The following is a 24,998-nucleotide window of genomic DNA, read 5'->3' as shown; positions in this document are numbered from 1 at the left end:
CCTTTGGCCCAGAGGGGTGTGTGTTTCCCCTTCCCAGGCTTCGCTTCCGGGTTTTGGGTGCAGGGTCTGTCCTGGTCGGTCCTGGTTGGTGTGGCCTTCGGGGGATTCTGGGGGCTGTGGGTGCCTGCATGGCTGATGGGGAAGGTCCTCTGTTTGCTCCTGTTCTTCCTTCTCGGGCTGCTTCTGTAGTCTCCGGGTTGGCTTTGGCTTCTGCTCCTGCTCCTGGAGTCTGGCTTTTCTTGCCATGGAGCAGGAGGGAGTGGTGTCCCCTCCGTCTCCTGCTCCATGGCTCGGCGGCGTCCCTTGTGCCCTTAGCTGGCAAGTGGTGCATGTTCACTTCTACAACCTCATTCTGAGGTCTCTGGTGGTACCAGATTGCCTGTAGTTAATGATGTTGTATTCCCCACACGCTTCCGAGCACCGGTTATGACAGGTTTTTCCTGGTGATATTTTTACTGGGTCCAAAATGGGAAGGATTGGTGTGCAAAAGTATTCGATGGATTTAGGCCCAGGTCTCTGTACTGGGGTGAATGCATGACATTGTTCTGCTTTCTGTCCATCTTTTGTTCTTTTTGATTGTCACCCCGAGTAGGCCAGTTTGCCCAGTCGTGGGTCTCATGCTCTCCTTGCCACTGGTTTCATGCAATCCTGGCTGATTGGGTCCGGTCCCACCTGCTGTGGCTCTGTGGTTGATCTCCTCCCGTGGGTGGCAGTCCCCCTACGTCTGGTTTTGTGTGCCCCCCCGGCTGTTCATGTCTGGGTTGTCTGCCCTGCTGTGTTCCTTCTGTAGGGTGGGTTTTGGGCTTCTTGAGCTTGGGTGACTGGCGGTGCTTGCCCGGTCTGCCCGTTGGGGGTCCTCCCCGTCTGGTTGGTCCCGGTGCTCTGTGGGTTTTCCCGACTTTGCCTGTTCCCGTGGATATCCCTTCTCTTGCCCTGGTGACTCCCTCCCCGCCCTGTCTGCCAGTACGGCAAGTGGTCTTTGTGTTCTGGTTTCCCCTTCCCGGTTGTTGGCGGCCATTTTGGCCTGTGGGGTGTGCTTGGGTTCCCGGTCTGTGGCATGGTTATTTATACTGGGTAGGTTGGAACGTCTTTTGGAGGATTTCTCGTCTGCCTTCTGTTGCCCGTTTCTTGGCTTGTTTTTGCCCCTGCCCCGCGGGGGCTTCTTGTTCCTCTCCTGGGCGGTTTGTACACTGCCTCGTTCCCCGGGGGGTTTGCGGGCTTGCCTCTGTCACTTTCCGGTTTGTGTCCCCAGTGCTGGCTTTTTCTGCCTTCTTTTCCAGGCTCACGGCTTTGCGCCTGGGCTTGTTGGCCTGGCCGGAATATTTATCCTGTTGGTGGGGCTCGCCTAGGTACTTGCCGCTTCTGCTCCTGCGGATGGTGGCTCTGGGTGATTTTGCTCAGTGGTCCGTGTTGTGCCTCTGTGGGCGCTGGCTCACTCGGGTCTGGGGTTTCGTATCCTGCAACGGTTTTTTATTTATCCCTTGGGGTTTTTAATTAACACAGTGCTTGTGATTGTCCGGGGATTCTGGTTATCCGGGTTCTCTTGCCCGGTCAGGGCCCGGCGCTCTTTGTGTGGATTGGATCCTCTTCTTCTTTGTCTCTGTTTTTGGGGTACTGGGTCCTCCCGGCTTGGGTTTGATCCCTGGGGGTGTTGACATTTCTCGGCCTCATTCCGCCCAGCTCTTTTGTTTCTCTTGCCTTTTGGTGGGTTGCTGCCTGTGGCCTTGCCTCTGTGTTCCCTCCGGTTCCTGTCCTATCTCCGTTATTCGGCTGGGTCGGTCCTAGGTGTTGGTTGGGTATTTAGCCACCTGGGTGCTCGCCTCGGCGGCTCATTTGTTGCATGTGGAACTTTGCGGGGGTGGTTTGCATGTCCCCTGCACTGGGCTGTCTCGCTCGTTCATTCTGCAATCCCCTTCCTTCCGGGTTCATTATGCTTTTCTTGTGCATGAGGTCCCCTGGTGGGAGTTCGCCTTCTTGTTTGGGGCTTGGCCTTTGTCCTGGTCCTCTTCGGTGCCCTTGATGGTGGGGTCGCTTTGTTGTGCTTTCCTGCGCCCCCCAGGGTCTGTTTTGCCTTGCACCTGCCTGGGCTCTATCGTTGCTGTCGCACTTCCTTTGGGGGATCCTTGGGGCGGCTGTGGTCCGTGTCCCGCCTGCCTCTCCTTGCTGGTGGTGTTAGGGTGACCTTCATTTTTTTTTGTTAGGGTAGGGAGCTGGTTTCCTTTTCTGCACCTCCGTCTGCCGGACTGTCTGCCCTTGATTGCCAGTGGGCGTGGAGGATTTTGTTTTCTTCTCCCCTCCGTCCTTGGTTTGGGGGTGGCTTGACTCTGTTCTTCAGTTCATATATTGCCCCCGTGTCTCTGGAACTGTTTGGGTTTTTGCAACCTTCTCGCTTGGGCTGTCCATTGGGCGGTCTTCGTGTGTTTGGACCGGCTTGCTGCTTTCTGTTCAGGGGCCTGTTTTGCGGTTGCTTTTGGCTCTGTGCGGTCTGGTGCCGTGCCTTCTCTGTCCTCCTTCGATCTTTGGTTGGGGCACCTTTTCTGGTGGCACTTCGTGTCTCAGGGGTCTGTGTTCTTCGGCCCTCCTGATGTCTTTGTGTCTCGGGCTGGTTCTTCCTGCTCGTGGTTGCCTCTCTCTTGGGCGGTTCTTCCACTCGTCTGGCTTGTTGGGTTTGCCCTCTTCCGCGGGGGTCCCATTCTGGTCCGTTGGTTTCTTGTGAGTTTCCATGAAGCCGCTTGGCTTTGGTATATGCTCACTTTGTTAGTCATGCTTCATGGAAGACTAACGAGGAGGTAATGCCCTGGTTACTTACCAGTAATCTTCAATACTCCGAGTATAGTCTTCCTCGCCACATGAGTTCCCATCTCTCCATCCATAGGTATACACAGCTTTAGTTAGTATACTATAGGACCAGAGCCCACCTCTGGAGGCTAGGACTGGTCTGTAGATAGTCTAGCAGAAATGCCTTCAGTGAACATTTCAGTTGTGCCTTCGTTAAACGGTAGTGCCAGTGACCACTCAGCCACTCCGGGGAATGTACTAAACATGCCTGAAAAGATGAAAAATTGTATATCACTAGAATACTTGAAAAACAGAATGTAAAGGAGTAGACAAGTTTGGCTATGATGCCTAACACAATGGACAGAGAAGGATAAATTGGGATCCCTCACAAATGCGGATACTTCGCGGCAAAGGAAGAGAGTATTACAATTTGAGTGGTTAGAAAGAAAGATTTCAGCCAGCTGAGCACCAAGTCAGTGACTTTAACTCCCACAAGATGGTCTAAGAGGGGGGACGGGAAGCTGTGTTGAAAACGGCGGACAGATCGAAAACGAATAGGGCTACAACACCTCCAGAAGCCACTTAGGCCCTGACATCATGATAGGCATCGTGGGTTAACCACCTCAGTGCTATGGCTAGCACAGAAACAGCTGGTTCCTGATCATAAATACCACCTGCCTTACAGAAATTCATACCTTGTTTGGCAACATGTCCCTTGAAATATTTGACACCTGCTTTGAGGCGGGAAATGGGCTAATAAATAGACAGCATCCTTTTCGAAAATCTACAGAGCAACTGAGTCCTTTTAAATTGAGAAGAAACAGTTCCATGCATCAAATCGGAGTTAAGAAATGGTTTCTAGGGCTCAATAACTGGCCACAGTTCCTTAACAATGGATATGGGGAGGGACCAAATGACAAGCTGCTTTGCATCTGAGCCCTTTTAAATTGAGAAGAAACAGTTCCATGCATCAATTAAGAGTTAAGGAAGGGTTTCTATGGCTCAATAAACGGCCACAGTTCCTTAAGAATGGATATGGGGGAGGAGGAGCTACGACAGCAACAAGATGACCGCTTAGTCTCCCGGCTCCCTCGACCTCCGTCTTTCGCTCGCAGATCCTGTCGTCTATCCTGTTTTTCCGCCACATATCCGTGTCTATGAACTGATCTGCAATCCGATGGAGCAATCCCGAGATTTTTCCGACATTGTGGTGTGGAGTAATGTCGAGGTCTGACTTGAAGCCTAACCCAGTCTGGAAGCCGGGGTCTTGAGTGCTGGTCCTGCCGGGTCCCAGTCGAACAACAGCGGACTGGTGAGGGCGGCAGGGTCCGGATTTTTTGTTTTGCCTTTATTTGTTTCTATGGCCTTTTCTTCTTTTTCGTTTTCTTTCTTTTGCCTTTCTTTCGTTTCTTCATTTTTCGGGTCAGCATTGTGGGTCCACTCTTGTGTCTATTATCGATCCTTCTTTATCTGTGCCAATACTTCCTACAGTACTATCAGTATCAATGGGCCGGCGCTTAACTGGTGCGAACTGTGTCTGTATGCTTGCTTATCCTGAATCATATGCTTTAGCGCCATTGTTCTAACTGCGATCGTTCTAACTGTGGATGTCTTCCTACTTTGCTCGACCTTTGTGTGATTTTGTATTATTGTACGGCACCTGATCCTTTCCTTTTTCATATTATAAAATGTAGCCTTTTGAATCCTGTACTTTAGTTGGTACGCTCAATAAAACGTTCTTAATCGAATCTATGGTACCTCCGAGTCACAGGCTGCTGAGTCGTGCCATAACAGACTTGCTGTGGTGAAAACTGATTAGCGGCCGGCCCTGGTGGTTGTAGGCCCATACTTGTAATCGTTTGAAGTAACAATAAAGGTTTTCCCCCCAAAAAAAGAAAAAAAATGGATATGGGGAGGTAACAAATGACAAGCTGCTTAGAGTAACCTTCAGGGACTGATCGCTGAAGAAAATAGGACAGAGTAGACGTGCTGGGAGACAGCTCCTTTAAAGTTGTAGCTGCTGGAGTAACTTCAAGTACTTTAGAAATAGCAATACAGTCACAGATTGCAATGATTTGCTCTCAGAAGAACTGGCTGAAAGAGTAGCAATGACAATGTAGGGAGTGACGGATGTTTAGATAAAATGCAAGACTATCAACTCAAACATTCTGAGAGATTGTCTTCTGGGAGTTGTTACGATAAAGAGTTTTTTGGGTCGGTATACAATTATCTCTGCATTTCCTACTGAGAGATAGGACAGAAGAGGAAGCTTCTAGCTTATTCAAGATTCTGGGTCATAACAGCATTATCAGGTACACCTTCTCCATTTGTTTCAATGCTATGTGAGAGTTAAACCAAGAGGCTGGTTTATTTCGCATATTTCATTTGTGTGACATGTCCTGTTCCAAAGAATAAAGAGGGACCGTAATCTTTTTTTAAACATCACAGTTTTATTAAGGTTAGATAATATATATTGCAAGATATCAACAAACACGGGTAAGTTAATTATAGCTAGAAGGTATGTCTAGGATATATTATTTCTCTCTATGTGCAGGAAAGCTAAAGACTTGAGGAAAATATGTTATTTTATAGGTAAGGATTTAATACGCAACCAATGTTTGTCATAAGAAGATGTAATAACAAGCAGGGCCTTCTTAGTCACAGAGTTCCAAGAAATCACTCCAAATAAATTAAGTGTGAAGATGATCATTAATGTTTTACATGATACATTCCTTAGGGGTGGATGCAACATTTCAATAATCCAGGATTCTATTCTCAATGAATTTGAAGATTTTCAGTTTTTAAGAAATATTTTTTACAACCATTATGCTTCTTATTTTTCACCTTAGTTGCACATGGGGCATGTTGAGTCATCGGTGAAGAGAAGGACTGTCCTCAATAAACCAATGCCTGGAGAAGTTGTTAAAGGAATTCTGTCAACTATTTCTATCCACTAGGACTTGTGTTTATTGCAGCCACAATCATATGCATTAGATTAACGCATGGACAATTGCATCTTCAGTAGTCCCCATTCTCCAGAAGACCTAATTGAAACAATTTCTCTATGGAGTAGAAATCATTCCCACATTCATGCTGTTTTCTGAGCTGATGTCAATTTTTTGGTCAAATCATCAATAGATCATCATAACTTAGATCCCTCTCTCAACCTATTCTGTGTTTCTCTAGAAACGTAGAAATGGAAGACTTTTATTCCTTAATATTTAGTGAATCATAGATGATGAGTAAAAGATGTGCAAAGAGTTAGATAAGTAATTATCCTGAGGGATAGACTCTATCCAGGAGATCCAACTATTGGAAACAGACCTCAGCTTTCGTTTATCAGCGAGGGAAAAAAACAGATTCACTTTAAAAACCAATGATCATGTGGCATGTTTTGAATTTGTATACAAACAGAGCCACCCAATAATCCCGTGAGGACTGGGTATAATCAATAACACATACACAATTATCCTCAAAGGAATCGTTTTCACCAATTTCAATAATTCATATTGTCACAGAAAGTGATCAATCATTTAACTGAAAGCAAGGTACATACAGTTTCTCATACTGTTTTATTATTTTTCAAAAGAGTCAAAAATGAATTTATCAAACATGGCAACAGAATACTACTATAAATAATTGATTTCCAGTAGTGTTTAACACCTTCTGCACATTACATGGAAAAAAATGAAATACCATGTACAATCAAATATAACCCAGTCATATGATTTTATCTAACATCAATGATATTAGAAAAGGCAGAACGGCGTCAGGCGTCGACGTTTCGGTCCTCCTTGGTTAATAAATCCATAGGACCATCCTCAGGACCCGTTGCACATAATATATCACTAACCACCAGCCGGTGGATGTGACGCCTCAGAGGCAGAAATCTTTTTAAATAGACCCTGACCGTGAAGGCATGAGGAAGAGAGACGTGTACGCGCAAGAACGAAAGTAATTAAAGAATATATCGAAGAGTTGGCATTGGAGTTTCCCAGTTTATACACAGGAGTGAGTGGATAGATCTATTTAAAAAGATTTCTGCCTCTGAGGCGTCACATCCACCGGCTGGTGGTTAGTGATATATTATGTGCAACGGGTCCTGAGGATGGTCCTATGGATTTATTAACCAAGGAGGACCGAAACGTCGACGCCTGACGCCGTTCTGCCTTTTCTAATATCATTGATGTTAGATAAAATCATATGACTGGGTTATATTTGATTGTACATGGTATTTCATTTTTTTCCATGTAATGTGCAGAAGGTGTTAAACACTACTGGAAATCAATTATTTATAGTAGTATTCTGTTGCCATGTTTGATAAATTCATTTTTGACTCTTTTGAAAAATAATAAAACAGTATGAGAAACTGTATGTACCTTGCTTTCAGTTAAATGATTGATCACTTTCTGTGACAATATGAATTATTGAAATTGGTGAAAACGATTCCTTTGAGGATAATTGTGTATGTGTTAATGTTTTGAATTTGGCAACAAGAGATTCAGAGGTCCGATTGCATCTGGCCTTTATGATAAGTTGGGTGAAAGAAGGTTACTACATAGTATGTGTAAGAAATTGGAGCATTAGTTCAGTGAGATAAAAACCTACCCCTAATAATAATGACAATCCTTATCAGGGTGAACCACAAAAGAAACAAACTAAACCTGTGCTTAACCCTCAGGTAATTTGACACTAAGCATTAAGGCTTAACTTAGAGACAATGTGTAAAGTATCTATGCATTACACAAACAGTAATAAACTGAAAACACAACATAAGAAAATCACAAACCAACTAACCAAAATAGAGTACATGTTAATAAAATAAAGGGCATAAAATGACAAAAATCCAATAAGCAAAAGCAGAGTTATACATTTTTAAAGTTTAAGGTTCAAAACCGTGTCAAAAAGCATGAAGCACCAACCCCAGTTATCTGGTTGCGCTTGACTGGGACAAGAGTAAGGTTTAAGGTCAAAAGTGATGGAGTGCGGTTCAGGTTCCAGGACCAGGTTCGCCCTGGTGGAAAGTTTTACCCTCAGATTTAGTCTCTGTGATAGAAGTCAAAAATACTCAGCAGGATAAGGCAGCAGGCTGTGGCCGAAGATACCTCCACATCGCCGGATAACCACTGGGTAAGATGTTGATGAATCTGTTGACTTTTAGTGGGAAAGCCCAAAGCAGGAGAAATTTGAATTTTGTGCCAACAGAAGCACCCTCGCTGGCCGGATAATTTTCACATCTTTGCCTGATGGAGAGTTCTACCTTCAGACTTAGTACTTTTTTGGAGCTCAGATTCAGCCAGCGGACCAAGTCTGTAGGCTGTAGCCAAAGAGGGCACCACTAGGTGGGACATCTTCTGTAAGAATTCTTGCTGGATCAGACTTGCAGATGCAGAGAACAAGGTAGTCGGAGCAGCATGAATCTGTGGCCCAGCAGGGATGTACCTTCGTCGCGTTGGCTTGGCAAGTCCATCCCAGCCCCCCATGTTAGTTGTCAAAACAAAAAATTGTCAAAACGATTCGAAGTCCCATGTTTCAAAAAACGTTAGGAGGAGTACACTTTGAGGCCAACCAGGAGGCCTGGGCCTTGGGGACAGCAGTTGGGAGTCAAGGCTTACTCCAGCAGAAGCCAACAGCAGGGTACAAGGTTGGTTCAGTTGTAACTGATTAGCTAGGCAGTTGCAGGAGATGACCCTGTTGTGTTCCTGTAGCTCAAGCAGGATGTCCGCCAACTGACCATTGGAGTAACATCTGGGTCCTGGGGGTGCAAGGCAGGTAGGTCCAGAGAGGAGGGCAGTCCTTCTTACATTTCTTCACAGGTCCAGGACTGTTCTGAAGAGGGTACTGGGGTTGCCACATTTCTGACTAGTGACAGCCTGGCTACTCCATAACTAATGAGGTAAGTTCCCAGTGGTGACCCTACCTACATTTGCAGCACACCCATTGTGTTGTGCTGTAAACTATCTGACAGTAACCCTCTCCACCTAAATATAATATGGTAGAGCCCTTCTTTCCCTGTTCAGAGCTCCCTGTGCTCACTCAATGCTGTGGCTATGATAATGGGCAAACCCTCCATGGTAGTGCCTCCAAACCAGTTCTGGGGCAGCTCCATTCCCCCACTTGGTTTAGAGACAAAAAACATTAGGAATACAATGATAGGCAGGTCTAGGTGTGAGCTACATCTGCCAGTGACAAGGTAGGCACTCTTTGAAACTCAGAAAGGGGCTGGGCACAGACCACTGTCTGGGAGCAATTCAAATCTCACTACAGGGGAGTCTATTAAAGAACTCAGTCAGGTGACATGGAACACTGACAGAAAGGATAATTTGGCTTATGCAGGAAAAGGACAACTTTCTATAAGTGTCACTTTCAAAATAATAATGTAAACATCCAACTTTACCACCATTAAATTGAATCTTTTAATTACTAATAAAATGAGCGCTTAAATCACCTTTCTGAAAAAAGTGAAAATAAGCACTATCTGTTGTTGTGCAACCAAGCGTTTCTCTGTGGGAGTGCCAGCCTTGCTACAGTGAAAAACTACTTTGTGGGGATTTCACAGACATGACATATTTTAAATATACACATCCTACTTTTTAAATACTATGCACCCCTCGTTCTGGGCATTTAGGGCCTACCTTAGAAGTGATTTATAAGTAATAAAAGGGAAGGTTTAGGCCTGTAAAATCGTTTATTTTGCCGCTGTCAGAATAGGCCTGGAGACAGTGCTACTTTAGTGGGTGGCAGAATGAGTGCTGCAGCCCGCTTGTAGTATTTAATTTACAGGCCCTGAGTACATGTAGTATCATATACTACAGACATAAGTAAATTACATGTGCCAATTAGGTGTATGCATATTTTACCATGTTTAAAAGGGAGAGCACAAGCACTTAGCCACTGGGGAGCAAGAGTAAAGTGTGCAGAGTCCCATGGCCAACAAAAACAGGTTCAGTTAAAGAAGTACAAAATCTGGGGGAATATCATGCAAAAGATGGTTATTTCCAATTATTTACTACTTGCAGAAATCAGATTTGAATTTATGAAGGCTGTCACTTCCATGTAAAATGTATTAATACATTATTTTTTTTATATAAGAATACTACTTTGAAAGTCTAAGTTAATAATCAGTCAACTTATTTGATTGTTTTTAACAGGGCAAATACTGTGAAGGGGGGACCATTATGTTCATTCATTGCTTTGATGATGATTGCTTCCATTTCCCCCTGTAGATCTGTCACTGTGCATACAAGCTATGGAGGTATGCAAAGTCATATTTTGCCTTAAAGATGCTGTGTGCACCACACAGAAGGGTAGGTGTCTTCCCTGAAAGAGTTGGGCCCATCCTCCAGGACAGATGACAAGACCCGGTGTGGTTATAACCTGAAGGAGGCAATAGGCTGCCTTATGTGCTTAGACCCTGCCACAGCATCAGAGCTATAGGCACAGCTGCAGGGAGTGTTACAGTGAGGCACTGCTGCCTGATAATGTGGACTTGTCACAAGCTAAAGATTTTCTGCCATTACCTAGTTTGAAAAGGAAGAAAGGGTTACAAAACAGCAGGATTGATTTTGCTCTCTAGCAGTTACACTCTATGAGGAATAAAAAAACATTGTAACCTAGTGGTGGTTTGAAAAGGAGGGAATCTCTGAAGAACCCATTCTGCGCTGACCTCTGTCTCTCAGCAGGGTTAACCCTCTCTTCCTCCCCTGTGGCTGCCACCTACTGTCATTGCAGTGTAAACTATGATGCCCTAGGCTTCCCAGACTGCCCACCTTCCAAACATTGACTGCAAAAATCCCTCCAACTCTGCATAGTGGTTGTATTGTTCACTGCCTGTGTGTAGGGGCGTAGCTATCAATAGTAGATACGCGGCAGTGGCACCGGGGCCCAGAGATATGAGGGGACACACTTTATCCCCAAATACTGACTGTTGTTTTACAATAAAACCTGGAGATGAAGTCCCAATGTGTCCTTACTTGCATGAGGGCACATGGAACTTGTGTGCCCCAGTAACAAACAAGGGCTGTACAGTTGCCCTATTCACGTGATCCCACCACTGCCACATAACTCCACACACTCTCTTAACTCCCTGATGTGCCTCTTCATTTGCATTGGATAATTGACCCACTTTCAACCGCAGGAGTCTGTTGTGATTGTGGTTAATTGTGAAATGATTACTGACTGCTGAACTTTCTGAAAACATGAACAAGACAATCATTACTGACTTATGAACATTCATCTGTTCTTTGTAATAGGTGCTTCTTTGGAAGTTGACATCTCTATTCCCGAATTCGCTAGGATTTCCTGGACAGGATTGAAGTATTATGCCTCCTTGTAATAAGACACCAATAAACTGCACCTAAATATAAAAGGGGTATTTGTATTCTAAAGCTCTCATAACCCGCTTATTCAGAGATTTTAGGTACCGGTTTTCAAAGTTGCCAAGACTCGGAATGCTTCACTTCTGTCCATTTTTTTGTAAACACCACTGAACTTACAATTAGCTAACAAGGAATGTAATATTTGAAATCCATAATAAACTAAAGCACGGTGGCCTTATCAGCATATATTTTTACAAATACAATAAACCTAAATTATTATGAATTCGTTATTTGGACTAGAATAGATATTTCTTGAACGGCTGAGTTAATGGACATCATACATTTATTGATGATAAATGTAGTAATATCGTCTGTATAATCACTGCATTTGTGCTGCTAAATTGAACTTTTCGAAATAAAAATCTGATTATTCTAATTCTAAAATGCCACTGGGTTTACAAATCAATACGCTCTTTAAATTTAAAGCAAGCGGGATAGTGGCTTGTTTATTAAATTATTTATCATGAAAAGGACATACTTTTAGAACATTCTATTCACTATAATAATACTATAATCCACTTTGAATCTCTTATTAAGACATATATTTCTAAATACAGCTCTGCCTTTTTTTCTGTTCTTGTCTAAAAGGAGCAGGAAGGAATTGCAGAGCTTCAGCACATGCATTGGATCCTTCACTTATGTTAAAACATTATATTGACGCATTTAATATACCTTTTTAAAATTACATTAGAGTAAAACAAGTTAAGAGTGCGAGACTAGATGTTACTTTAAATCAGCAAATGATCTTCTCTATTATGTTTATTGTTAAAGATTCTACTACACGTATCTCACAAAGATTACTGACAATAAACTTGCTTACTACCTTACCCAGTGTGCTATGAGTAAATACATGTGGGAGGCATATATTGATAAATTATTGATCTACAATTTGGGCTACTGGGAAAGATTTGCGCTAACAGATCAAGATTATTACTTTTTAAAGAACCTTACAGAATACACTACAGACCAGCTATACTTCATAATCTCTGCCCTTCCAGGTTGGAAGTTTCTGAAATATATTACTGTATATGGGAGTTGTTGTCCTCATATATTGCTGATGCACAAAACATGGACTATATATGGAATTACAGAAAGTTAACTGTGAATAACAAGGATGTTTTTCACCTTTAGGTCCAGAGTGACATCAGACAGACAAGGAAAGAAATATAATTTTATGTTTGTATGCCCCCCAAAATCATCTGCCCTTGCTGCTAACATAAACGCAGTGTCAAAGGAACAATGGGAGACACATAAAAAATCTGGACTTCCTGCCAACCAATAACACCACTCAACATATACCCTTACCATTCATCCCAAAATTTGCAAGTATTATAAAAAAGAAAAAAATATCCCGTATGCCACCACTCAATAAAAATACTCACCCACGCCCAAATCCAAATAAAAAAATATACCTGGCCTCCTGCTACTCACTGACCCACTCTTTATGCCATTCCACCTACTCTCATGCTGACAGGCGCTGTTTGAGAACCACTTTTTACTGCAGGCTGTTTTGTCTTATCAGTAAGGATCTGCACATACTCATGCTGACACAGGAGAAGGCAGATGGCACAAACTCAGTGCCACCCATGTTCTCCCTCTGGTTTGTGGAGGCCCAGGAGAGGCAAAATAAGGCAAGTGAAACTGCCGACCGTACTTGGGTCTTTGGAGACCAGGATGAGGCAGCTGAATAAAGGAGAAAATATGGTTTCTCTTTATTTTATTTTATTTATTTAGAAAGTTTTTTATAGCATGAACATGACCACTGAGGATATCAGAGAGCTTTATAGATTCTGCAGTAGGACAAGTACATGCAAACACAAATAATCAACATATCGAAAAGTACATAGACTTAGAATGTCCAACATTCTCATGAGCCTAGCATCTAGGACACAAAAACAGCGTTGAATGGCCTGGGAGTCAAGTGGGGAAGGCAGACTGAGGCAGATATTTCGTCATCAAGAGCCCTCTAACGTATGATTTGAAGAGGACAGTGGAAGGGATCACCCTGACTTCGGGGGGAAGAGAGTTCCATATCCTTGTCGCCATACCTGAAAATGTTCGATTACAGGTCTTTTTTAAAAAAAATTCTGGTTTGAGTAAGAGGGTGCTGGCACTTATGGAGGCTCTTGAACTACATGAGAGCTCCAGTTTCTGAGCGAGGTACATCGGGGTCCTAAGATGGATGGCTTTGAGTGTCATGCATGCAATTTTCAGCTGTATCCGAGCTTCATATGGGAGCCATTTCAGTACTAGCAGGTCCAGAGAAATGTAGTTGAATTTTTATGGGCCCGGTACGAGCCTGGACGCATCATTGAAGGTCACCCTAAGGGGTTTTTACTCAGGGCAGGCGACACAGCGTAGCACTGCCATAGTCCAGCATTGCGATCACCAATACTTGCACTGCAACTTTTAGGCCATGAGCAGGGAGATAAGGTTTGAGCTTCCTAAGGATGCTGAGTTGGAAGTTCGCTCCTTTGGTGAGGGAACTGATTTTTTTTTGCATGTTCAGACTCTTGTCTGGTATGATACCAAGCGAGGAAGCCGAGTCCACGAGTTGAGGTCTGCAGTTAAGAGCCGTAAGCTGATTCAACCATTGTTCAATGACCGGAGATTGCTTATGGGGTGAGATAAGGAGAAATTCTGTTTTTAGAGCATTTAGTTTCAGGTGGTTACGTGTCAGCCAGCTTTGTGTTTCCAGTAGGACTGAGTTGAAGGACTGAATGTCCTCAAGGGAGGCGATCTTCAGGTATAATTGAGTATCGTCCGCATACATATGATAGTGAATGCTGGATGATTTCAGAATTTCCGTTAGAGGCTCCATAAACAAGTTAAAGAGTGTGGGAGAGAGTGCTGAACCTTGGGGAACCTCCAGCGAAACCGGTGCAGGATGGGACAGGGATTGGTTCACCTTGAAGCGTTGGGATCGATTCAGGAGGAACGAAGAGAACTAATTTATCACAGGCCCAGACAACCCCATCCTGTGTTCCAGGAGGTCAATTAGAGTATCATGTTTGACAGTGTCACATGCTGACGAAAGGTCATTAGGCATCGAATCATTGTGGTCCAGCATTCTTAACGCGTCATCGTCAATGTGCGTTAGGGCCGACTCTGTGCTCTGGCCCAAGAGGAAACCAGATTGGCATTGGTCCAGGAGTTGGAAATGGTCGAGTTATAAGTCCGAGAGATCCGCAGTAGGTTTCTTTAAAATCGGAGTGACTTGACCCATTTTTAGGCAATCTGGAACAGCACCTTGCCGCAGTGATGCATTGATGATCGTAATCCACAATGTAAGTAGGGAGGATCTAACTTCCGGGAAAAAGTTCTATGGCAACGGGTCATTGTAGTGGCTGGAAGGTTTCAGAGTCGACAGCGTTTTGGTATAGCGCATTCATCCAAGGTTTGGAAGAGACTCCAGGAGGCATTGTTTTTGGGGAGGTGTGGTTGTGCGGGACCATGAAATCCCTACCAGGTGGGCATAGGGTGGTTAGGGGGGTTAGTGGACTGATCGACAGGTGGTTAGAGGCTGATCGTAATTCAGTTTCAATCTTACTTGTCTTATCTGTGAACACATTTGCAAATTCTTTGCGGTTGGACAATGTCCCTTGACCCAGAAATGCAGAGTTCCGATGACTATTGGCTTGGGGCTTTATGAACAGTTTTTAAAAAACTTTTTTTGCTTGATCTTAGTTCTAAAAAAGGTGGCCTTTAAGCATCTGATGCGTTTATTATACCTGCTTCTCAGGGATCTTAGGTGGTAGAGATGCTCAAGGGATGCCTTTCAGCAAGTCTTAGGTTTCTTCTTTCTGAATTAAGACTATCAGTAAACCATGGCTTGGAGAGTTTAGAAGTGATTCTTTTGAGCTCTAGTGGAGCGACAGAGTCTAGTACATTCAGCATTGCGTGATTATAATGGGCCGTAAGGTTGTGGACATCCGACATGTTCGTTGGTGGGGGCAGGATGTTATCACAGAGAGCAGTCAAATCATGCGGGTTGATGTTCACTAGGCATCTTTTCAACTGTCTTGGGTTCTTGGGCTGTGCTTTACTTGTTCTTACCAAATCCAGGATGTTCTCACAACAGTGGGCAACCACGTTGATTTGCCACTATTGTAATGTCACTGTAGTGAATAACTGAATTTTGATCTGGTTAACCACAATAATGTATATTACTGCTAAGACAGTGGATAATAGCCCTGTGGGTTTGTTTTTGTACTTTCTTCCCATTAATGCAGCAAATTCTAATATCTTTGAAAAATGGCATTTTGAAGCACTGGATAGATGCTCTTTCCAAACAATAAAGAATTAATACTTAATTTCAAATATACAGCTAAATATGAGAACTATGGTAGCCTTCACATGAAGATTGAATTAAAGGCCTTAATTAGTGCTTATGCATATTTTATGCTTTTACAATAAACGTGAACATTTTAAGATCAAATCATTGTCTTGTAGCAGAGCCATTTTCCTTGGTATGAGTGAGAATACTGGGCGTTTGTTCATTTGAATGTTTTTGTTTGTATTTTAATTATGTAGGAACACTAGTAATAGGTTGAAGGTAGTAATTAACAGAACCAAAGGATTGGCAAGGAACCAGGCATTAAATCTGAAAAGTGGAGAGAAGTTTTCACTCCTTGGTTTTTCATTGTTTTCACTTGCATTACATTTTTGCAATTCTTCTTTTTTTAAATTTCAATGAACATATTTTCCAATCTGTATGTATTTTCTATAGCTCGAACACATTTAATAAATGGAAATATATTTTTAAAGGTTTCTCAAGAGCCTCTACTGTCGGAGAGTTGCATTATGTATTACATTTGTATGTCTGTAGTAGCATGAAAGCCATCAAAAGCAGCACCCCAGTTTATCTTGCAGACAAGCTCACCATCACTAGCAGTTCTCATCACACCCAAATCTAAGACTGCAGACTAAGAGGTGTAAAAAAGAAAAAAATAAGGCAGCAGTCCTTCTTCATCTATTCACTCAGGATGTGGAACACCAGCCATTAAGACCTTCCTAAAGCTGCTCCAGTTTAGGAACGTTTTGAACATGCACTGCTTTAAAGAACACTAACTCACAATGCTGTAACACTCCAAAAACCAGCTACCTCTCCTATAACTCATTAACTTTATACTGAATTTCACCTTGTGCAGTCTTTTAGTTAGGTTCACTCTGTTTAAATAAAATATACATGCATACATAAAAGCCACCTACCTTCATCCACTGCCGACCTTCTTTGCACCCCTCTAATATGCAACTGCAAACAACATTGAAAAATCTTTTATTAAATCTTTATATTTGAACTTTCATACAAAAAGAGATAAAGACAACAAAACAAGGATTGGAAACGGTCAGAACAGACTAAAGAAAATATAAAACCCTATCCAACACATGATAAAAATGTAATTAAATGAATTAAGCGTCAACAATTGGATAGTACTGCTGCAGTTTATCAAACTATTAAAATCAGTTCTTTTAATTTGAGGTTCTATTCAGTGAAACGATCTCTTTAGACACATAAAAAGCAAATGTCCTTGATTTACGGTAGGGTATAAACTGAAACATTGGTTCTTAGCCTGCAAATGTAGACCCCTTCTTTGGGAGCCTGTGGCTGCTTGGAAAAATAAATATTAACAGATTAAAAGATGTGTTCATAAATAAAAAAGCTAAAGGTAAAACCGAAATGTTTTAAACAGCCTGTAAATTTGAAGGAATTTGAAAAGGGAAGCAGAAAATTGAGTTACTAGCCCCTGATTGATTCGTGGTAGCACAACATTTAGGGGCCGATTATGATGGCGGACGGACCTGAGTCCGTCCGCCACCATAGCGTAGGAGGGAACCTCCGCATTGCCTGCGGAGTTCCCTCCTGTGCAATTAGGATGTGACCACCACCCTGGCGGTCACATCCTCAATCTTTAACATTGCGGCGGGTGCAGCTTCAAGCTGCACCCGCCGCAATGTTAAAAGTGCATGCACGGCATTTGCGTGCACAAAGCAGCAGGCACCGCGCGGTGCCTGCCGCTTTGTCCACGCAAATGCAGGGGGGTACCATAGGTACCCCCATGTGCACCCCCCACGCCCCCTTCACCCAGGGGGCCCGCAACGGGCCCCCGAAGTGAAGCTCCGTATGCTTTTCCACGGCGGAAAAGCCGCCGCGGAAAAGCATACTTTGTACTCCATCATAATATGGATGGCGGTGTCTGATAGACACCGCCAGCCATGTTAATGCTTTTCCGCTGCGGGCGGAATCCGCCCGCGGCGGAAAAGCGGAGGACAGATTCTAAGACCCACCAGCCATCCTAATATGGCGGTGGGTCTTTCAAGGCTCCGCGGCGGATTTCCCGCATCCTCCGGGCCGGCAGTGGTTTCCGCCGGCCCGGTGGATGCGAGAAATCCGCCATCGTAATAGGCCCCTTAGTATGGACAATAGGTGGCCTGAATTTAATTTAGAAAAGCTCCAACTTTCCCATTAAAATTAGCATTATGTTTCTTTTATATTGTTTGTGAAATAAATAAAATATTTCCTAATTTGTGTATTTGTTAGATAAATACTTTTTCTGTATTTTGTGTGTATTGTTTTGTTCAAATTATTGAAAATGCTTTAGCCTTGGTCCCTGGCTTCCAGTATTGACTCAGCAGGGGTCCCGGGATTCCAATAAAGTTCCAGTGGGGGTCCCTGGGTTTTACTAATGACTTAGTGGGATCCACAGAAGTCAAAATGTTAACAATCACTAAACTAAAATAGTTGGGTGCTTCTTAAAAACTATGGGGGCGACAAAGTCCGTCCGCCATCCTGTCGTGGCAAGGGACCGTCCGCCATAATGGCGGAGATCCCGTGCGCCGAATTAGGATGCACCCGCCACAGTGGCGGGTGCATCCAGCATTTTTAACATGCACCGCCCGCCGCAATGCTAAAAATGCATGTTGTGCGTTTCAAAGCACAACATGACAGGCACCGCGTGGTGCCTGCCATGTTGTACTTTGAAACACAGGGGGGTACCATAGTATACTACCCGTATCCCTGTTCCGCCGCGGGAAGTCCCGTTTGCTGCGGAGGGAAAGTAGGGTAACTCCGGGCCTTCGGAGTCTGCAGAGCCGCCATCTTAGGACTGGTGGGTGACGCGCTCTAGCTGCCGCGACTTCCGGGCAAGAGCCTATTTAGCCCAATGCTCTGCCTGACGTGCAGCGGACGTGCGCAGCGGGCACGCCGGACCCGCGCCCAGCACCCAAATCCCTGCTCATTTCTCCACAATAAGTTATTCTAAAGATGAACTGCTAAATCTAGATCCTAAAATTTGTGACCATCCGACCATCTTGCTTGACCGTAGTATCGTAAATGCCTCTAACTGCTCCTCCTGTGGATTTCTCCTAAAGAGTGCACCTATATCTCTCTCTCAGGGTCACCAACCTGTGAGTACGGATAGCCACACTGATAACAACCACATAACGTTAAAAAACATCTTATTAAATGTAAGATCAATGTCGAAACATAAACACTAGTTAGGGGCATTAATAACAGATAACTCTGTTGACCTCGTTTTTGTCACGGAAACATGGGCATCTGATTCGTCAGAGCCTGACTGGAATATAGCTGTTCCTAATGGCTACGCGGTGGTTCACACGAATAGAACTGGCTCAATGGGAGGAGGAATTGCAATAATTCACCAGTCCTATTTGAAAGTAAGCGTTCTTCCACAACCAGGTTTGGAGGCAGAAACTATGACCTTCTATGTCAAGGATAGTAATCAAATAATATTTTCAGGCCTACTAGTCTCCAGACCACTGGGTTCAAGAGCCCCCTTTATTAAAGCGCTCCATACCTTTCTGGAATCCACCCTTGATGCGGCTACCTTCACGGTCTTAGGTGACTTCAATTTTCATCTAGAGGAGAATAATAACAATGAAGCTGCTACTCTAATTGACAATTTCCAAAGCTTTGGGTTGGATCAGATAGTTTTAAAACCTACGCACATAGCGGGCCATACGCTTGACGGTATCTTTACAAATAATGACCATATTACGATAAATTCTATTCTGCCAGTCCCATGGTCTGACCATGCAGACATTTTCTTTAATCTACAAACTAATCTTTCTATCTCTCGCCGTAGGGATCATCTTCTCCCAGTCAAAACCCGACCCTGGAAGAAGCTTCAAGCTAATCAACTTGCTAATGTTCTATCCAGAAAACCTCCATCACCTGGAACTTATGACAGTAACAGTGGGGCAAATAATTTCAATGCTTGGATTAGCCTAGCGATTGACGAACTGGCCCCAGAGGAATCCAAGAAACCTAGAAGACGCTCAGTCACGTCACCTTGGTACACACCTGACGTCAAATTAATTAAACTGAAATGCCGTCGCTATGAGCCGATCTGGAGATCTGACTATAGCTGCCAAAATAGGAAAGAATATACTAGAGTCCTACTTGAATATAATATAAAGATTGAACAGGCTAAATCGGCCTTCTTTACTAAAAAAATTCTAGAGGCCTCAAAATCCTCTAAGGAATTATTTAATGCAGTCGCACATCTAGCTAAGAGTCCCCGTGACACTATCTTTGCCCCTGATCAGAACTTTGTGGAAAATCTGGCACTGTTCCTCCAGCAAAAAGTTCAGGCAGTCTATGATGATTTACACACCTCATCCATCAGAACATCAACTAGCCATAGAGAAGATACAGTACCAGGCACAAATAAATGCTTACAGTTTTCACATTTAGACGAAACACAGGTGGCGAGCCTATTAATCCAGACAAAATCAGGATCACCTTTGGACCCTTGCCCCCCGTACATACTACACTTGGTACCTGAGGCAATCAGCTCCACTCTGACCCCTCTGCTTAACGAGGTCATACGCTCTGGTGTATTCCCCCTCAGTTGGAAGAAAGCATGTATAGGCCTATTCTTAAAAAAGACACCCTAGACCCCATGGAACCCAAGCACTATCGGCCGATATCTTGTCTTCCCTTACCGGCCAAAATTCTTGAAAGAGCCATGAATCAGGAGCTCATGCAGTATATAGATCATAACAACCTACTAGACTCCACGCAACATGGTTTCAGGTCTTGTCATTCTACGGGATCCGCCTTAATTATGGCAACAGAGGATATCCGGCGGACTATGGACAATGGGGGAAGAGCTGCCCTGATTCTATTAGACCTAACGGCAGCATTTGATACTGTGAATCACGGGGTCCTACTGAATAGACTTGGAACACTAGGCATTAAAGACACTGCCTTTACCCTACTCAAGTCTTTCTTAGATGCCCGACTGCAACAAATCCATTGGGGAGGTCTCCAATCCGGAGAATTTTCTCTCCCGTGCGGCGTACCCCAGGGGTCAGCTCTTTCACCTACATTATTCAACGTGTATGTTACCCCCCTTGCAGCACTAATAAAATCACATGCCCTGCGTTTAGTGTCCTACGCCGATGACACACAATTAGTGGTGTCTCTTTCTAAGACAGTGAAAGCCAAAGCAGAACGCTTTAGAAACTGTCTTTCAGGCGTTATGAGCTGGATGAGCGAAAACGTTTTAAAACTCAATACCGAAAAAACGGAAGTGATTGTGTTTGGCCGAAAACCATCCATCTGGAGTCATCTCTGGTGGCCCCAGAAGCTGGTACATGCCCAGTCCCAGCCAAAAAGGTCAGAAATCTTGGCTTCATGATGGACAAGGAACTTTCCTGTACAGTGCAAATCAATCAGGTTACATCGGCCTGTTTCTACACTATCAAAGTTCTCCGGAAAATCCTACCATATATACCTCTCACTCTAAGGAAAACTGTGCTGGGAGCTTTGATAATGTTACGTGTAGACTACTGTAATGCACTGTATCTAGGCATGGGGGAAAAACAGCTTGCGAAGCTCCAGTCAATCCAAAATACGGCAGCCAGAGTCTTACTTGACCTCCCTAAACGCCACCCGACATCTCAGGCCATACGGGAACTTCATTGGCTCCCTGTCAGGCGCAGAGTCCAATTTAAAGCCCTCTGTTTGGTCCACATATCTCTCAATGGAAAAGGTTCTAAGGATCTTACTAATCTCTTTTCTCGCTATGTGCCGCCACGCACATTAAGATCTGGCAGCCAAGATCTAATCTGTCTGCCAAGAATAAAGAGAGCCCGATGGGGCGGCAAATCCTTTTCCTTCAGGCATCGAAACTGTGGAACACCATGCCCATTGCGCTACGCTCCGACACGAGCAGATTCTGTTTTAGGAAGGCGCTAAAAACCTGGCTCTTTTCTATGCCTTAATCGCTATCAGTATTTTCTCCTGTTCTATAGCGCCAAGACGCCTCGGCATAAGCGAGCTTTAAAAATAATTCAGTCAATCAGTCAGTGAGGTACCCCCCATGTGCACCCCCCACAACCCCCTTCACCCTGGGGGCACGCAACGGGCCCCCAAAGCAAAGACCGTATGCCTTTCCGTGGCGGAAAAGCGGCGGACGGTCTTCCCGTCCGCCGCGGACCCCACAGCCATCCTAATGTGGCGGAGGTCATTTCAGGGAGGGTGGCGGACGGATTGCCCCCGCCGGGCCGGCGGTGGCTACCGCCAGCCCGGCGAGGGCAATCCGTCCGCCATCCTAATCGGCCCCTATATGACATGATATGGGATAGACTTCCTTCACAACTTACCTCTTTTGTAGAAATCCCCATATTGAATGAAATATCTATCAACAATTACTTGTACTGTGTTGTTGATGCTGTTGTAAACCTCAGGAGTGGTGCTACAATAATGCTACTTCAGGCACTTGCCTTCTAATGGCAGCATAAGAGGCTGCCAAATTGCAACCAGTGGCATCAAAAAGACACTGTTTCTAGGAGAAAGGACTACCCAAGCTGCAAAATCCAATTTTGTCTCAGGACTCAAAATATTTGCACCAGAGACCTCAAACTTGTACAGAGGCTCATCAAGTAATGAATTATGCCATAAAAAAAGACAAAACTGCACTTAGAGGAATGGTTGGAACTGTGTTTCAGAGCATATAGGGCTATGTCCTTCAGGTAACATTGCAATAGTTTATTTAACTCAGTTGTGCTAATAATAGCAAGTACAACTTGGATTGCAGACATCTCAGCGCCAAGACGCCTCGGCAATAGTGCGCTAAATAAATATATAGTCAGTCAACTAAACGTAAGTTAGTCTGACCATGCCACCATGGAGACGTCTGGTCTAAACAGGTCAGATTTTCTTGATACAGAACAGCAAAGGCCACCAAACATTTGTTCACCTCTTCGAATCTTGTCAATAAGGTCTTTGAAGCTAAGATACTGCAAGTAGAGAGGACCACATCTGTGCACGCCTCTAGATGGAGGTACAGACCTAAAGTGAAAATTGTGATGCGGATGATAGAGGTATCAGCGATGGTCATAAAGATATGCCAATATGAAGCATTGCATTAGTTTATTTTACTCAGCTTGTATCCTCATCAAAAAGTGTCAGACGTCTGTGTGTTTATTAGGCCCTCCTTGCCTCCCTTGCCAATTTGCTGTGCCTCAGGGCTACCTCACTGATGAAGAACAAAGATGTGGAAACATGGCTTAGGTTGCTCCTTATTAGGTGCAACCTGAGGACTCCGATTGCCGTGGTGGTATTTGTATGTAGCTTGATTTCTCTAGTAAGGAACCAAATGCCAGATGTACGAGTCTCTAGTCGTAATTTAATGGTAACAAATTGCCGTCAGTATTTCTGCAACTCGTAAAGATTTTAAGACCTGACCTATTTGCCAATGGTTGGTTCTCAAAAATCTGAATCGTAGATGATTGCAATTCGACCTACTTCATAATTATTAACAGGTTGCACATGATGAATCACTATGATTGGAGGCCAACATAGGGATGGTGGCCTGCTGGGGTCAGCAGACCACTATATATGATTGCCTTTGAATAAAGTAAAACATTATTTAAATGCAGTCTGTTTTCCTTAAAGGAAACAGGACTGTATTTAAAAAGGAAAGTTCACTTTCTTTTTTTCTGTGCTTAAGAGTTGGCCGTGTTCCCCTGGACTACTGCCTACTCTTCACCATTTTTGTTTTCACATTTACACAGGAGAAGGGGATCCCTTCCCTTCTGGAAATGCTGGGTAAAATATCAATGTTTTGTAAACAGATTTCAGTTGCAAAACATTGTGCTTGCTGTAGTATTTACTGCTCAAAAAAATATTTTTGAGACTAGTACATTTTCCAAACTGTACTATGTACAAATATGTTAGTGCGTAATTTCAGATTTATAGTGTGTCGGGAAATGACCTACCTCAATACTCACTCTGATTGGAGAGCATCACAGGAATATGGTTGCAGACTACCATGTCTGTCATTACCTGTCAACTAAGTAAACATTTGTTTTATAACTGCACCATGTTTGCCTTAAAAGAAACAGAGATGCATTTACAAAGAAAACTTTTTTCTTTTTTCTTTTTGTTTGCTAGAGTGTTGGTAGTTGTCCAGTGAATCACTGACTACCCCCACAGTAATTTTTGTAAACATTTTTTATTTACTATTCACATAGGGAAACGGGCCTCAATCCAGCTTGGTAGTCGGTAGAATTTCAATGGTTTGAAACCACTAATTAATTCTTAAACTGCCAATACATACGCATAAATGGAAGTGGCAGGGTTATTTTGTGTGCAAAAGCGTGTGTTCCAAATATCTGGTCAGTCAGTAACTGAGGTGCTCCAAGGATAAGGCAGCCAGCCACCAAGTACTTCAATTTATAGAAACAAACTGCCTTCAAGTAAACAATCAAAAGTCTCCTGAGCGCCAATTATTTTCCAAGATTCAAAAGTCCACCAGTAGTTTGTACTTTCATTTCCGCTTTATTTTTTTAGTCTTCACATGCATCCAAACAATTCCAACAGATCTTGTAGCCAAAACTTGTTTCATCAGTTGGTAATTCTACCTTTCACTTCATTAGGGCTACAAAAATAAATAACATTCCACCTTAGTAACACAATTCAGTGATATTGACTCCACCAAAAACATTCCAGTGTTAATGAATTCCTCTATGGAGGCAAGGAGGTCACTATCACCAATCCATACTCAAAAGGGGTGTACCCAAAACCGTAAGGACATAAGAAAAAATTATAGTAAGTTCACATTTTAGTCAGCCAGATACTGATAATTGTGCATGATAAATCTTCACCATGTCGTAATGATCCGAATATTATAAGTAAAAACTAAAAGGGAATAATTAAGAAGGAAATAATAAGACATAGTTGAAACAAAGGTAGAGCTGGAGGAGAAACAAAATCTCATTCTAAGAATAAGTTGTGCTCCTCATTAGATAAATACACCTGGTGTCGACAAATGCCCAGTAAGCAACATCTACTCCCTATACAGTGTATTCTACACACATCTTAAAATATGATGTAAAATCCCAAATATTGCAGCTAGTATATAATGCTAACATGTGAAAAGATTCTATAATCAAAACTAAAGAACAAACATAATCAAATTCCAGTGTAAACTATAACACTCTGGGAGTGTCATATGCGATCACTCCTGTCTCACCAAATCCTATCATATAGCTGCAGAAGTGTAAATATATGTAAGTCTCCACTCTCAAGTCTGTGGTATCCTATAAAAAAGATCATATGTTCGCATGGTCACTCCTATATGTTACTCTCGACAGTAAACATTTATCCACATCTGTTCCACAACTTTAGTTCTACACAACTTAGCAATTAAAATCACTTCTTTTGATCCCTGGGCATCTATGTCCATTTGTTAATACTATCTAACATCCAAAAGAAGATGCACTTGTTATTCTCCGAACGCTAACATGTTATACACTCTAACATGCAAGTATAACAGCATGCCACGTACTGCCTCTCGCAATATGTGTTTC

General features: G+C 43.3%; 1 protein-coding gene across 1 annotated transcript in view; it reads right to left on the bottom strand.

Moving 5' to 3' along the window:
• Positions 1-24,998, bottom strand: part of LOC144752812 (uncharacterized) — a 762,950-nt gene that overhangs the window by 257,545 nt on the left and 480,407 nt on the right. The window contains exon 4 of the mRNA XM_078640662.1: positions 16,368-16,410. Coding sequence (XP_078496788.1) covers positions 16,368-16,410 — 43 coding nt within the window. The remainder of the gene's footprint in view (positions 1-16,367; positions 16,411-24,998) is intronic.

This window comes from Lissotriton helveticus, chromosome 5_1 (assembly GCF_964261635.1).
Source record: "Lissotriton helveticus chromosome 5_1, aLisHel1.1, whole genome shotgun sequence".
Taxonomy (NCBI): domain Eukaryota; kingdom Metazoa; phylum Chordata; class Amphibia; order Caudata; family Salamandridae; genus Lissotriton; species Lissotriton helveticus.
The sequence above is the reverse complement of the archived record's forward strand: the minus strand, read 5'-3'. Positions and strand labels throughout refer to the sequence as shown.